Genomic DNA, 16572 nt, shown 5'->3' with positions numbered 1-16572 from the left:
GCTCTCTCACCTTCTACAGCAAAAAAGATATGCGTCGTGACGTGGTCGTGACCTAGATCTTACCTCTTGTTGGCGGTAGTCTCCACTCGAAACAATATTTTTGTTTTGTACAGACCAATGTTCACAAAGGAGGAAAAAATATTATAAAACTTCCAAAAAGTAATCACGTGGTTACTGGATGACCCCTTTTTGATAAACTGAAATCCAACTGAGAAATTTGCCTCGAGCCTCGACTCGATTCAGGCTCGATCTCGAGCCAGATCAACTCGGAGCTCGAGCCAAAATTCTCAGTGGGATAAGAGGGTCTATTTTAATACAACGCAAGAATTTTTTTATGCTACATCCTTACACACAAGAAAATATTACCACACATTACCACATACCACATACTCAAACATACCAAACACTCAATCGAGTATAACTTTAAAGAATAATATTCTTACCAAAAACTGAACATGCCAAAAGATTCTAACAATGTTTATCTTTTTGGTCAATTTAACAAAAACTGCTCAAATTTATTTTAACTGTAAAAAAAAATCGTTTGTGTTTCGGGCCTGTGCTGAAAAATCTGTATTTGTGGCAAGCCTGGTCATGTGTCATGTCAGTGTATGCTTGAGACAATCAAGCCGATTGTAAACATCAACAGCTGATTGAAATAATGTTGTTGTTGGATATCGTCAGTACTCGGTGAAATTAAAATTAATACCGACGGCCGAAGATGACGGCCAAACCATGCGGCAGAATCAACAACGACGCACCACAACCGCAACGACAGAGACCAAACCACTGGTCCTCCCCGTTACTCCCAAAAACTGTCCAACATTCCTTCTCTCCCGAAACCTCGAACCATTACACCTGATCAACAAGATACAAGATACAAGTCACGAAAACACCAGTAGTGGCCGCCGAAATAGAAAAAAATCAATTCAAATCTACCAGAATTGATCCCAACGATGGGCGTTTCGAAACATCCGCGGGAAACGTGTCCACGGCGCAGTTAAGTTGCGTCTAACAGCAAAAAGGTGGCGAATAAGATGAAAAAAGTCGCAAAGATTCCAAAAAACGCTGCCGCAAACTCTTACATCGAAACACAACAACAACTGTGGATGAAGATTGAGTGGCGCTAGCGATCGGCGAAACATCGCCATAAGGACGACCAGCAGCAACAATCTGAGCAGCAATCCATGAAGGATAAGCAGGTTGCTCCAAGGTGGCTCCGAAGGAGATGACTTCACCATAGAATCTAGCTTTCTCCGCAGTAGCGGACGCCTCATCAGCAGCCTCGGCATCGGCAGGCCTACCGGGTTAATAGTGGGGCAAAGGCGCAAAGGGTATGTACTCGCTAGTCAGCCACTCATCTGACTCTGGTCGAAACTCGGATTGCGGATCACCGTTAGAATTCCTGAATTCTATCATATTTTGTTTTGTTTTCAATTGCTGCCACGTGCTCACGCTCAACTTTACAACAACAAAAAAACATTACACACACTAAGGAAAGACGGGCGAGCTGTCACGACAGCAGCGCCATCAGCGCCGGGTGAGTGGATGCCGAAGCTAAATTGCATTTTAAATAACCGTTTTTGGCTCGGTTATTGAAGGACGATGGTTCCGCACTCGAGTGTCCCGTCTGTTTGTCTGTGATATTACGGTAATGACAAAATTAACTTACTTTTGAATTAAAAAGTTGTTAAAATTGGCTACATCAAAAGATTTTTTTCTTGTTTTGAAAATAAAAACTTTTACTGCTACAGTTTCTGAAAATCTCATTGCTCACTGATTTAAAAGATTTCACTTTTAATTCAACTGTAAAATTTCTTTCATTTTGTCGTTTTTTTTTGTCCCGAGGGTCCGCAGTCCATTTCTCGTTGCGGGACATGTTTGACGAGTATTACCTTAACATCCGGAAAAACAGTTTGCACCAGTTCTGTCAAGACCGTCTGTACGGAAGCCGCAGGTCCTGGAACTGTCGTACTCGGACTACTTACAAAGGTTGGAGCGAACCTGATCAAAAACATCTACCTGTAATACCGAAGAAGTCACCGGTGAGTATTGAGAATATGTTCAGTGTCAAGTCAGCCATTCTTGAAGGAGGACGAAGTGATCGTGATCTATACGTTCAGGCGCTTCACTTCCCAGCCGGAAAACGTCGAAGTTTGAACTTTCTACAAATACTCACCAACGTGAACTTTTAATCCAACGAACGATCTTTTTAAATTTACAAAATATATTATATTTAGTATCGATTTATCTTCAACAATCAACCACGCATACACCATTTTGTCATGTGACCAATATGACTTAAAATTTCGTGACGTTGCAACGCAAACTTCAATCTGATGTAACTTTGGTTCTAGACAACCAATTAAGTCGCTCTAGCTTGCATTTGTAAGCTCTTTCCAAGTACAAAGAGCATCCGAAATATCAAAATACACATTGAATGTGTAGTTTTCTGTTGACATAAACAACTGTCCCTTTTCCGTGACGTTGCAACGCAAATCAAATGGTAAACTTACACTAGTTCGAAAAAATACTTGCAATCAAAAGAATAATTCTGGAGCAACATTTGAAAAGGGCGTATCCAGGTTTTTAACAACATGGACGAATATCGACGGTAACGCTTGTAACGGTACGGGGGTACTGTCAAACCAATTTGGTAACGCGTGTAACACGCCTGCTCGCGATGCTCGAGCTTATGTCAAAAATTTTCACCAACATGGCGCCCACAAGTCTTTGCATTCGCAACGTGTTCCTCTTTCGTCCGCAGCCCGCACCAAAACGTTTTTAACAGCGTAACAAGGAGAAAAACATCCGAGACCGACGCTGAACGCAGAATATCCCCGAGTCTGAACCCGCTGGCCGGAACACGGATCACAGCTGAGACCGCTCCCGCAGTGCGACAAAAAAACACCCGACTCTGAACCCGCGGCTGCTGGCCGGAAGACGGATCACAGCTGAGACCGCCCCCGCAGTGCGACGAAAACACCCGACTCTGAACCCGCGGCTGCTGGCCGGAACACGGATCACAGTTGAGACCGCCCCCGCAGTGCGACGAAAACACCCGACTCTGAACCCGCGGCTGCTGGCCGGAACACGGATCACAGCTGAGACCGCCCCCGCAGTGCGACGAAAACACCCGACTCTGGACCCGCGGCTGCTGGCCGGAAGACGGATCACAGCTGAGACCGTCCCCGCAGTGCGATTTTCAGCTGGCGTGATTTCCACCCACCCTGTTCCGGCCAACGGTTGCTTTCCTTGGTTTCCTAGTACGCTGGCGATCTGTCAGAGATGCCGGACGGCGGTCCCAGATGTTTTCCGGCCACCAGCCAGCAGGTTCAGAGTCGGGTGTTTTCGTCGCACTGCGGGGGCGGTCTCAGCTGTGATCCGTGTTCCGGCCAGCAGGCGTGGGTTCAGAGTCGGGTGTTTTTTTGTCGCACTGCGGGAGCGGTCTCAGCTGTGATCCGTCTTCCGGCCAGCAGCCGCGGGTTCAGAGTCGGGTGTTTTTTTGTCGCACTGCGGGAGCGGTCTCAGCTGTGATCCGTCTTCCGGCCAGCAGCCGCGGGTTCAGAGTCGGGTGTTTTTTTGTCGCACTGCGGGAGCGGTCTCAGCTGTGATCCGTGTTCCGGCCAGCAGCCGCGGGTTCAGAGTCATTTTGACAGCTAGAACTACACTCAAACCCCGATGGTTTGACACCAACTGTTGTCAAACGAACGGGGTCACTTTTTAGTTTGACACCTCTTTTACACAGAGTTCACACATACTACCACACGTTTGTTTTGATAGTGTACGTGAGCGCCGTGTAAAAAGTGACAGTGACAACGGGGTACAAACTAAAAAAAGAGTCAAACGAAAAAGTGACCTACCACCGGGGGTTGAGTGTATTTATTTTGCAAATTCCGAGGCAACAGGTAACTATTTAACAAAACCCGCAACGTTAAAAGGTAGCTGGGAAGGCCAGCTATTGTTTAACACATCGAGTTTTATGGAAAAGTTACCTGTTGGCTCGGAATTTGAGAAATAGTTCCAGCTACCAAAATGCTAATCCGCCCTTTTCTTGTGTTGCTCCAGAATTATTTGATTTTATGTCTCGAAAAACCAGGAGTTTTAAGAAAAATGTGTTAAAACGCTGATTTTAACACGAATTGATACATAACTAAACCAACTTATACATAATGATATTCAAATGATGAATTATTGAAAACTATGAAAGCCCAGAATCGCTCTTTTCAAAATTTCATCCTAAAGCGGTGTATGCACTTCGGAAGGAATCGGTCAAGAAAAATTTCAAATGGGCAGCAGCGGCAGCGAAAGCAAGCCAGAGAGGGTGAAGAAAAGCCCCAAGAAAACGCTCCCTCTCCTTTGTTCTGCTGTTCGTAAAGCTGTTTCTTGACCCCTTTCCTTCCGATCTCCATACTAGCCTTAAGGTGAGACACCGTCGTCGGTGAGACATTGTCGGAGAATGTGTCCTATCAATAACAACGGCAATTGGGTACTAAAGCCCTATCTCAATTTTTATGTACAACTATAAAAAACACGATTAAAAACCATTTCTGATCACTTTTTTTCATTTTAATACAATTTTTTTTTTTTGACTAGACAACATTTTTTCGATGGATCAACTATGGTCCCCTTTGAACGAGCTGTCAAGTAGGAGCTTTTCTGTCAAGAAGGACCGCGAGGTTAATTTTTCAAAATTGATTTAAAAATCCATTTTAAACTCTTTGTGGTCGTACAAAGGGTCATTGTCTAGGGGTTGGACAGAGTCGATAGTTTTATTATTCGTTAATCTATTGACGGCGGGTTTGATATTTTCGTCAATAGATCGACGAATAGTTGAGCTAGCGTTCCCACCGTGTATTATTAATCTCGGTTAAATTTGACATCTTTTAAACATCATCACAACATCATTTTCAAAAAAGTTTGCGCAAAACGGAGTTTAACACGGTTCATATCCAGAATCGACGATTCCTTCGTATGACCCTTCTGTCTGAGCCGCCCGACGAGGAACAACGGGGACGGAGACTTGGTGAAACCATCCGAAACGGTGTGGTGCCCGAGGACGTTCACGGAAAGGTGCACGGAAGCCAAAAACCACTTTTTAGCTAGCTAGCTTTCAGATGGTTTGTGTCCGTTTGCTCCTCTGAAGGAGGCCATCATTTGCCTTTGGAGCACAAGGTGTTTTTTCAGCATCTCAGGACTTATGCTGTGGCTTCTGCGGAACCGTCTACAGCACGCCGGTTGCACAGAACAACACATAAAAAAGGCTCACAATCTGTAGAAGGCTATCCCTCCTAAGTCAGAAGAATACCATCAAGAAGATCGTTTTAGAAAACAAAAACCCCGGGAGTTCATCCATCACGACTTCTTGCGTGACTACGGTGGACGAGTTGAGGCCCTTCGTCGTAAGGGTGTCCAGGGCCTGCTACAGGACGAAACGAAACCCTCCTCTCCCTTTTTCGGTGGTTTATCAATAAAAAGCGGAAACACAACTATATTTACAACAACTATACAAAAAAAAATTAAAACAAAAAGTTTGAATTCTTCGTCGGCATGTATCCCGCGAACCGTTTGTAGGTCTGGTTGAAGTGCAGCAACTGGGACGAAATGGATTTACCACCTCCGCGTTCCGCAACCACCGTACAAGTGCCGCAAGAATGTAAATCTTGTTGTTGGTTCCCGGAATCTTCCGACCGCCGCCGCCCGTGGCTTCGTTGGTATTGAATCTGGTACTAGCGATCGTAGCGGATGCGCTTGAACGAGCGAAGCTCGCCGAGGTTGTTTAGAACCGGAAAAGAATCTGAGGGAGGAAGTCGATTGAATTTTTTGATGTTAAACCATCCAGCTTACTAACCTCTTCAATCGCCTTAGTTCAACCCTTCCTCGCTCCTGTCCCGCTTCTTCAAAAGCACTCGATCCGACCGGACCGAAATCTGCACGTCCAACTTCCACAGGCCTCCGCTCACTCGAACCCGCTCAAACACGTCCATAATCTCGACTCCGCATCCGCATCCGGCAGTTGGTTGATCTGGTTCACCGTAACGAGACTATGTCCCTCGATTTGGAACCGATTTGGGGGTGAAAGCCAGTCGTCACTTACTATGTAGAACAGCGCCGAAACGGCGCCCAGGCCACTTATTCCATGGAACGCCCTCCTGACTGTAACCGAAACCGTTAAAATTTGTTTTGTTTTGATTAGAATATGACATTTCAACTCACCAAGGTTCCTATAAGCATGGTGGGATTTCGTTAATATATTGACGAAATGTCGATATACTGACCAATTATTTTAATGCGTTGATAATGTATTGACCGATCTGTCCGACCCCTAGGTCATTGTACTTAGAAAAATAAGCCCTATCGCTGTAAACAATAATATCAGCAATCTAAGCTTCATTTTAGGACCCAATTATTTATGTTAACGGATTGTGAAAACTTTTACTCTTACTAGCCCCTAGCATCGGGACCATCTAGGTTCAAACTCAGGCCGACTGGGTGAGAGGCAACCACACTTACCCCTACACCACGAGTCCCGGCATCGTTGTACAAAAAAAATGAAATAGGACTTTAGAACCCTATTCCTCAAACGGTCAAACTTTTCACGCATCACCCCTTGCTCGCTGCTGCCAAAAGTTTGCGTTCCTCGCCTTCCTGTCGCATCTGTCATCTCTCTCGGGAGCTATTTTTTCTTCATTCAGCAGCCGCCCCAGCCGACGAAGATCGGCCGCTCGCTCTCATACTTGTCTCAGTGGTTCAACCGCGACGTCCATCTTCGCCACAGTCCAGAGGAGGAGAAAAAGAACAGAAAAAAAGTGCCGATCCCCGAACGAAGCGGATTAAACCCAAAATGTCGATGCTATCTGCTCGTTTCGCCGCCCAGGTGGCCCGCCAGCTGCCGAGGACCGCTAGCCAGGTGAGCGACCCCGGCCTCGGCGCCCGGAATTCCGAGATTTTTCTCCGTTTTTTTTAGCCGAAATCCGCCGCAATGGAGGCTCTCGATTGAGAGGAGGAAAAAATGGTGACATAATCAAAGTTGGCTGGATCGGAGAACGGTGCGAAATTGACGCAGTTGGCGGTGAAATGCTCGGAATTGTTGCTGGAACACGGTTCCGGTGGAACGGATTTCACCGGAGAACGGGACTGTAGTGCAAAATGTTATGCAATTTTAGCGAACGGAAGAATTTTTCGCCGATGCCGGGTGCCAATGTTATGTAACGTCTAGCCAAAGTTTGGAGAATAGTTTTGCACCCTCTCTGGAAAATTAAAGTGTTCGAAAATCAATTAGTGAAAATAGTTTAGTGTTATTTTTCTGAAAAAAATAAGAAATTGTGATGGTAACTTAAGGAAAAGTTTTCAAAAAGATATATTAGAAAAATCAATCAATCATGTGAGGCATAAGTGCCAGCTTCAAGTAAATTTAGTAACTTTTGCAATGTTACAAATTAGATCATTGCGCAATTACATAACAACTTTGTACAAACTAAACAAAAATCTTGTGACGTAAACAGTCTAACCTTAACAAGTACAAGATAACACAAGAAAACTAAACTATTATCTTCTTTCAGGTTGCCAAGATCGCCGTGCCGGCCGTCCAGGTCGCCGCCCGCAACCTGCATGTGTCGGCCGCGAACCGCGGTGCCGAGATCTCCTCGATCCTGGAGGAGCGCATCCTGGGCTCGGCCCCGAAGGCTGATCTGGAGGAAACTGGACGCGTGTTGAGCATCGGTGACGGTATCGCCCGTGTGTACGGTCTGAAGAACATCCAGGCCGACGAGATGGTGGAGTTCTCGTCCGGACTTAAGGTGCGGAGGAATCAGCGTTTGGAGGAGGAACTCGTTGTAACCAGTTTTTTGTTGTCCTTTTTTTGCAGGGTATGGCCCTTAACTTGGAGCCCGACAACGTCGGTGTGGTCGTGTTCGGTAACGACAAGCTGATCAAGGAGGGTGACATTGTCAAGCGTACCGGTGCCATCGTCGACGTCCCGGTCGGTGACGAGATCCTGGGTCGCGTCGTTGACGCTCTGGGAAATGCCATTGATGGCAAGGGTGAAATTAAGACCGGCCAGCGTTTCCGTGTCGGTATCAAGGCCCCGGGTATCATCCCGCGTGTGTCTGTGCGCGAGCCCATGCAGACCGGCATCAAGGCCGTCGACTCGCTGGTGCCGATCGGTCGTGGACAGCGTGAGCTGATCATTGGCGATCGTCAGACTGGGTAAAATGTTGCATTTGTTTGCCATGCAAAGCTGATCGCTAACTGTCTCTCGGTTCTCTCCTTTACAGTAAGACTGCTCTGGCTATCGATACCATCATCAACCAGAAGCGTTTCAACGACGGTCAGGACGAGTCGAAGAAGCTGTACTGTATCTACGTCGCCATCGGTCAGAAGCGTTCGACCGTGGCCCAGATTGTGAAGCGTCTGACCGATTCCGGTGCTATGGGCTACACCATCATCGTGTCCGCCACCGCTTCGGATGCCGCTCCGCTGCAGTACCTGGCCCCGTACTCGGGTTGCGCCATGGGAGAGTACTTCCGTGACAACGGCAAGCACGCCCTCATCATCTACGACGATTTGTCCAAGCAGGCCGTCGCTTACCGTCAGATGTCGCTGCTGCTGCGTCGTCCCCCGGGTCGTGAGGCCTACCCCGGTGATGTGTTCTATCTTCACTCGCGTCTGCTGGAGCGTGCGGCCAAGATGAACCCGACCCTCGGCGGTGGCTCGCTGACTGCCCTGCCGGTCATTGAGACCCAGGCTGGTGATGTGTCCGCCTACATTCCAACCAACGTCATCTCCATCACGGACGGACAGATCTTCTTGGAAACCGAGTTGTTCTACAAGGGTATCCGGCCGGCCATTAACGTCGGTCTGTCTGTGTCCCGTGTCGGGTCCGCTGCCCAGACCAAGGCCATGAAGCAGGTCGCCGGTTCCATGAAGCTGGAGTTGGCCCAGTACCGTGAGGTTGCCGCCTTCGCCCAGTTCGGTTCCGATCTTGATGCTGCCACCCAGCAGCTGCTGAACCGTGGTGTCCGTCTGACCGAGCTGCTCAAGCAGGGCCAGTACGTGCCAATGGCCATCGAAGAGCAGGTCGCCGTCATCTACTGCGGTGTCCGAGGCTTCCTCGACAAGATGGACCCCGGCAAGATCACTGCCTTCGAGCGCGAGTTCCTGGCTCACGTCAAGACCAACGAGAAGGCGCTTCTGCAGACGATCGCGTCCGAGGGCAAGATCTCCGACGAAACCGAGGCCAAGCTGAAGGGCATCGTCACCAGCTTCATGTCGACGTTCAGCGGCTAAGCACCGTGCTTTTGATCTAGCTTTTAAAAACACACAGTAAGAAAAAAAAAACAAAAGAAAACACCGAAAACATCTGAGGCAACAAGGGGCGAGCATGAAGTTTACACTCTACGGCAAGATTGTGCGCGATACCATCATCGGAGTGAAAAAAAAATCAGTTAGTTGAAAAGGAGAAAAAATCGAAAAAAACGCCGCGACATTTATTGTATTACAGTAAAATGGGAGATAACATCTTGATATCGAAATACAGTTTCCAAAATACCTAATCACAAAGTTTGTTGGTGTTTTCAGTGAGAATGTAGAGAAAGTCTTTCAAGTCTAGAAGAAATTTTCGTTTGTGTGTGTATTCAGCTTTCTTAGCTTTAGGCAGGATGCGTAGTCGTGTTATGGATCGAGAGCCGTTCATCGATCGGATTGAACATCAGAGACCGTTTCTTCAATTTGAATTATCGCTTATTCTTCGTTAAGCACGAGCAGGAGGTTTTAGCTGTCCACAGACGTCGTCATCGCGGAGATATGAACGATGATATTGGAACAAGTCGGTGGTTAGCCTACAGGTCGTCACAAGTTGTCGTTTTGCCAGCGGTGCAACAACTTTGTAGGCGCACGAAGTTCATCAGGCTGTTTCTTTACCCTAGGTCTAGGAGACTGCCTAGGACTCTCTTACGCTCAAGAGTTTTTTTCCGAGGGGGACGTCACTCCGCGATAACACACTAAAACGCAAAAAAACGAGCTCGAAAAGCATCAACGCTACTCATCGTGCCGAGATTTCACATAACGCCACCTTAATACATTCGTGCAGCAAGTTCGTGTTCAACAGCAATGTATTGCTATCACCCAGAATGTAAAAAAATCCTGTTACACCAACCCCTCTCGCGCTACTCCCACTGGGAGGATTCATATGGCACTCATCTAAAGTAAAAACAGTTCTCTTTCCAGACAAATACTGAAAGCCGTGAACGTGTGCTATTATCAAAACCGCATTACTTTTAAGTGCCACCCAGTCGCCACGGTGTATGGATTCCTGAACTTCATTAACGGTACAGCGTGTTGAGGTGTTCTGTATCGAAGTTTCGTGAAAGCGTTTGTTCCTGTCGACGTTTCAGCGAATCTTGCCGTTTTGAATCATCCACAAAAATGTTTTGATATTTATGTGGACAATTTTTCCGCTGGAATTTTTAATTTTGAACGAATGCTTGGGATTTGGGTGACGTGAGTTGGCGAGATTGAACTTTTTGGTTTGGTTTGAAAACATGTCTTCGACGTCGTAGACTCTATCTGGATCAAACACATCATCTAAGCGGTCATCATCTACACGTCTAGCTAGATCAGTCCTGCACCAGATTGTAATGCACCTCTTCCCTGTTGATAATCAAATCATATATTGTAAAAAACAACTTAAAGACAAAAAAAGATCGCCTTACTTGTGTAATTGTAATGCACCCTCTAATGCACCTCCTCCCTGTTGATAATCAAAACTTATATTGTAAAAAACAACTTAAAAACTATCAAAACAAACTGCTCGACTGATATGACCTGGGACGGGACGGCTGGATAGAGTCTTCTTTTTGAATGTTTACGTTTGTATTCTTCTTCAGTTTTTTTGCAAGAAAATTCGTGTTCGAATACAAATATCAAGCAATCTGTGATTCAGATAGCTTGACAATTCAAATTTTCTTGATGATGTTTTTCAACTCAGTGCTCAAGCATGCGGATGACTTTTTCTTTTGTTGAAATGTTGTTTAGTTTTTCCTCGAAGGTTTTTTTTTTAATTTGGCTGTTAAAATTTGCGGTTGGACGTGGGTGGAGAATCCTGAGTTTATGTTCCATCGTTTTACGGTGGATACGTTCATAAGGAGCTGCCGGATACAAAACACTAGAAATGGTTGGCAAATCAAAGATGACTCGAGGTCACGCTCGATACGATCACGACAAGTCAAAAAATGTTCACTTCTCCAATTTTTAATGTGTTTTTTATATGAAAGATTTTTAATTTTAATTTGGATTTGAAAAATGCAATATGATTTAAATACGTTTTCTTACTTCAATCTAAAAAAAATCCTAAAAAGCCTGCAAGTCATTAAATGGGAGGGAAAGTTTTTCTTATCTATAAATCTGCTACTGTCGTTGTCCCGTTACGCAAAGAAAGTTAATAAATCTTTTAAATCCAGTTCTACGATGTTGTTTCTTCACGCAAAATTTTAATTTCACGGGAAGCACAGGTTTAATATTGTTCAATGTAGATGACATTTCTATGTAACGCGCAAAAAATAACAATAGTAAAAACAATGGGCAAAATAATCGTCAGTTCATGAAATGTATTGTTTTTTAAAATGAAAATGTTGATAAGTCGACATTCGATGTACGATAGAAATAAATGCCTTTTAATAGAAAATATTTTAATCAATCTATTAATGCAATTTACAATTATTTGTGAAATTGATTTAAAATTGTTTTATTTTTTTTAACTCAAATTACAATACTTCTCATTTTCTCCTCATAAGAAAGGACTGGTTTAGGTTGACAGAAGTGGCCATGTTGAAAGTGGTTTAGTTTGACAATAGTTTTTTTTCTCTTTGTTTATCCCATCCCAGGATATGACAACAAGAACTGTCATTCGCTCTTGACAGTTCTCGCTGTCAAAAAAAAATCGAGTCTGACGTGTAAACGCAAAAAAAAGGTAAGCCAAAAGTGAGTTATCGCGGTTAACGCAAAAGTTAGCGCTGCGAAGGTTTGAAAAGGGAGCTTTATCGCTCGGTCAACGCAGGAGTGTCATCCACCTCGAGTTTTTCAGTTAATAATCAACGAACACCAGGTGAAAAAAAAATCCAACCAACTTGTTAGAATACGACACAAAATGGCTCTATGAGGTCCATGAACGACTTCCTGTTGAGTTCTCGACCGACCGTTTTTGCACCTTTCTCAAACACTGAAAACAATACGGATCTTTTCCACTCCTCAGGCAACTTGCGCTGCGACATGGAAAGGTTGGTAATTCGGAGCAGTAATCTGGTTGAAGCGACGTTTGAAGATCGCCAGCGGGATTATTTCAGGGCCAGGAATATTCGACGGTTTCAGTTTTTGTGTTCCACTTTTCAGCATGTCCTCCGACAAATGACAAACTAACAGCGCTTGGCCTGCCTGACTGGGTTACTCATTGGTTGGTACTCTCTCGACCTGCTACGAAATTCCTTCCGGCGTCCCGCAAGGATGCCACCTCGGGCCGTTGATTTTCGTGTTGTTTATCAATGACCTGTGTTCCTGTCTCAAAGGGCATTTCACTTCTGATATTGCACCAATATGAAGCCAATATTGGAGTCGATACGAATACACTCAAGTGGTTGGACAGTTTTTGTTTGACACTTTTTTAGTTGGTCAAAGTCAAACTAAAAAGTGACGAACTGACCTTTTCACGGCGCTCACGCACACTAACAAAACAAACTTTTGGTGGTGTGTGTGAACTCCGTGTAAAAGGGGTGTCAAACTAAAAAGAGATTCCGTTCGTTTGACAACAGTTGGTGTCAAACCATCGGGGTTTGAGTGTTCTGCGCGAGTATTATGCGCGTATGATATTCACGCTGATATTTGGGTAGATATGACCTCAAATACGACACATATCGTCAATACGGTATGCAGACAATGAGAATATTATGTGCGTATGATACGCGTGTGCAGTATACTCGAAGTGATTAACTCCTATCCCGTCTCCAGTCATGCAAGCTGCTGTACGTCTACGACCTCAAAATCTTCCGGCGAATGGGAGATTCTGACGATGTCCGTGCTCTCCAGTAAGACATCAACGTGCTGCTTCGCTGGTACGTTCAGAACGGAATGGAAGTGAGCGAGAAAAAGTGCAAGCTGATCTCGTTCTACAGGATTCGGAGTCCAAATCTTGCGGAGTACAACATGGGCCGATCCACACTCGAACGCGCTCACTCCATCGTGGACTTGGGTATCACGATTGACTGCAAGATGGAATTCAACCAGCACGTCTCCATCTCCGTGGCCAAATCGTACGCTATGCTCGGTTTCCTTCGAAGAAATGCTGCTGGTTTCATCGACGTGAGGGTCCTCAAAACACTGTACTTCTCGCTAGTTCGCAGTGTGTTGGAGTACGCCGTACCGGTGTGGGCGCCGTATTACGTCGTCCATCAGCAGAAGATCGAGAGTATCCAGCGTCGGCTCGTAAGGTTGTGACACTGGCACCCTACACGAATCTGTGCGCTCTGGTCGGCCTGCCAACACTTCAACACAGAAGAGCTCCCCTTCAACGACTGTTTGTGTTTGACGTCTTGCGGAACAACATTGACTGCAGTCAACATCCGAGTTCCCTGAAGAGAACATCGGAATTATCATCTTCTCGACATACCAAGACACACGACGAACTACGGACACCACAACCCTCTTGACGCCTGCTGTAGAAAGTTCAATCACTCGACTATTTTGGAAAATTTTGACCTTAATGTGTGTAAATCTGTGTTAAGAAGTAGAATTTTGTTGCTTAGTTAGTAAGAAACCCTGAAGTCTGCAAAGATAATAAATAAATAAGGGATATTTGAAACATACGAAGTTCAATCAAATCACTTGGAACTATATTTAGATGTTGTTACGAAGTCGGTGTTTGCAAAATGGCCAAACTGTTGTTTTTACGCCGCTTTAGTTTGGTTTCCGCATTTTTTTTTCAGTTCAAAAACCTAAACAGTGTCGAAAAGTATAACTTTTCGATACAAGTGCTAAAACATGAGATTTTCAGCAATCAAATGAGCACCATAATGAAAATTTCAGCACTGTTATTTTCGAAGACGATAAAGACGATAAGTATTTCCAAGACGGAATTGAAAACAGTTATCATTTCGGCATTCAGTAAACAAACAATCGTCGATATTATGTCACAATTACTTTTAGCATTTATTCGCAATAATAATAGCAATAATGATATAATAATAATCAATAATGTAATAATTGTGTTGTGTATATAATAGTTTTTTTTTCACTTGTTTATCAATATATTATTCTTATGCAAGTATGTTATTCATTACAGTATGCTTTTCTGTGTGTGTTTTGTGTATTTATCTGGTTATTGTTAGCAAATATCGTGTATTGTTTGAGTGTGTGTGTATGATTTCTGGTTTCAAAATTGCATCCCACATTTCCATGCTGCACATTCCTACCGCTTTACTACGAGTTACGGAAGTAAAAACTGGGATTTTTTTTATTATTCTGAAATGTGTACAAGTTTCCACTTCGCGTTTTTGTAAAAACACATCTTTTCCTTCTACGCACACCACACGCAAACACGGACATTTAAATATATATATTGTTGTAATGTCTCTCTGGGGCTAATCATACTTTGCGTTTCTTTTGTTTTACTTTCTTCTCCTTGCGTGCCTGTGTGTGTGTTTTGCATTGTCACAGTTAAATTGTGACCATTATACAAAGGTTTGATCTCTTTTCGGTTGTTCAACACTTACTTACTATTAAAGTTATATTACAATATTCTTCTCTTTTATTTTATTCGGCATTCGCACTTTTCCGTTTCCTCTTAGCTTTGCATCTACTCCCGTTCGTTTTAAAGTTATTATTAGTTTTTGCTTACTTACGATCTATATTCTCTCTTACGTGATCTAGGTTTTTGTTTATGAAAACGGTAAAAACTAAATATTATAGAGATAGTTTTAAAAAACCTGCTGCTGCTCGCTCGTTCAAACTCTTTTTCCTCTTGCACGCTATAAATCTCTGTTTTGTTTTACTTTGCTCATCCATCCTTCACATGTACACTTTCGATTCTTTGCATACACTTAAAAGTTACGTTTCTCTTTCTACAACTCTACGCAAATAATATATATTTTTAATTCTGTATCGGTCACTATGCTCTGTATGTGTGTGTGTGTATTTTTTCATATTATTCTTGCACAGTAAATCATCCACTGTTTGCACTTGAGATGAGTTTGGTCAAAGTTACGCGGAAACCCTTTGAGGGCTCAGCAGCTTTGCACTTTTTTTTGTTTAATGTCTTAATTTAAATGTGTTGTGAGATGAAATCTGGATGCCATGTTCTTACTTGTTTCATTGTTCTCCTTCTTATTTATAAGTGCTAGTAGAGAAGGTCAATGAATTCAATATATATGATGAGTGTGTGAGTGAGTGTTGTTTTGTGACAAAACAATCTCGAGCATTTGTGTGGATGTTACCGTATATGATTATATAATTATTTGATGTAAAAAGGGATAGTACGGGTGATTTGTTTGTTTGTTGTTTTTTTTTAACAAAAATGGCTTCTCGTCGTTCAGAGACACGGATTTGCGGGACAGCATCGACGCTAGTATATTTGAAATTGTTGGGAAGTAAAATTCAGAAAATCTGGAATAAGTTATTTTATTTCAATTTAAGTCGCTTATTTATCTTAACGGAGTTGCAGACATAAAAAATCTAAATCACAATCAATATAACATTATTTACGTCATTATATTTAACAAAAACAAACATAACTTCTTTAGAAATTACCAACGTCTCTATCACCCTGCTGCCATTGGAGGGGAAGCTCGTCTCGAAAAATGCCACCAGGACCGTCTGGGATCGAACCCAAGCCGACTGGGTGAGAGGCAACCACGCTTACCCCTACACCATGGTTCCCGGTAAGAAAGTGAGGTTAAATTTTGTGCGGCAGCAAAATCAAATGGTGCGCCAGTGTGCGTACGCGAAACGTCATAAAGCTCTATTGTTTTTTGCAAGCAAAACATGAGCAAACTTTTCGGCACCCTCAGCAAACGTCAAATCAATAGAAACTTCTGTCGGATCTTTTTCCAGATCTCTTCCGGAAAAATCCGGCAGCTATTTGCGAATTTACTATCCAAGTTACTATGCCACACTGAAAAAATATTATGTTTTCAGTTATGAGCAATGTAATTAAGCTTATCTGTAAGCCCATAGGGTAGGGTAGTCATCAATTTTTATAATTATAATATTTTTATAATTATTTCATCAGCATGTTTTAATGAGCCTATTATTGCATTTTCTTTCTTTTAGTGTGTTCTAACATTGACCAAAATGTGAGATCGATCCGACATCTACAGCCAGAGTTATTCAACTGTCTCATTGTAGACGCACTTGGCAGGAACAATGAGACAGCTGGGGAACAATGAGACACGCTATGAAAATCAATACTTTTCTAGTAAAAAATTATGTTTTTGTATTGTTCCATAGCAGGTGACTTACCTTGATCATTTTAGAGCAATTTTGCCAACATGAAAATTTAATTAACAAAAGTTAAACTAAAAAGTATTTAAA

General features: G+C 43.5%; 2 protein-coding genes across 2 annotated transcripts; both read left to right on the top strand.

Moving 5' to 3' along the window:
* Nucleotides 1–6678: 6678 nt before the first annotated feature.
* Nucleotides 6679–9558, top strand: LOC6033499 (ATP synthase subunit alpha, mitochondrial). Its single transcript, XM_001843888.2, has 4 exons — nucleotides 6679–6907; nucleotides 7560–7796; nucleotides 7865–8205; nucleotides 8274–9558. The coding sequence occupies exons 1-4, from the start codon at nucleotides 6842–6844 to the stop codon at nucleotides 9283–9285; spliced, it is 1656 nt and encodes a 551-aa protein (XP_001843940.1). The 5' UTR covers nucleotides 6679–6841; the 3' UTR covers nucleotides 9286–9558.
* Nucleotides 9559–13116: 3558 nt separating this feature from the next.
* Nucleotides 13117–13482, top strand: LOC119769196. Its single transcript, XM_038261110.1, has one exon. The coding sequence runs from the start codon at nucleotides 13117–13119 to the stop codon at nucleotides 13480–13482; it is 366 nt and encodes a 121-aa protein (XP_038117038.1).
* The last annotated feature ends 3090 nt before the right edge of the window (nucleotides 13483–16572 follow it).

The sequence above is a fragment of the Culex quinquefasciatus genome, chromosome 3 (assembly GCF_015732765.1).
Source record: "Culex quinquefasciatus strain JHB chromosome 3, VPISU_Cqui_1.0_pri_paternal, whole genome shotgun sequence".
In the NCBI taxonomy this organism is placed as follows: domain Eukaryota; kingdom Metazoa; phylum Arthropoda; class Insecta; order Diptera; family Culicidae; genus Culex; species Culex quinquefasciatus.
The sequence above is the reverse complement of the archived record's forward strand: the minus strand, read 5'-3'. Positions and strand labels throughout refer to the sequence as shown.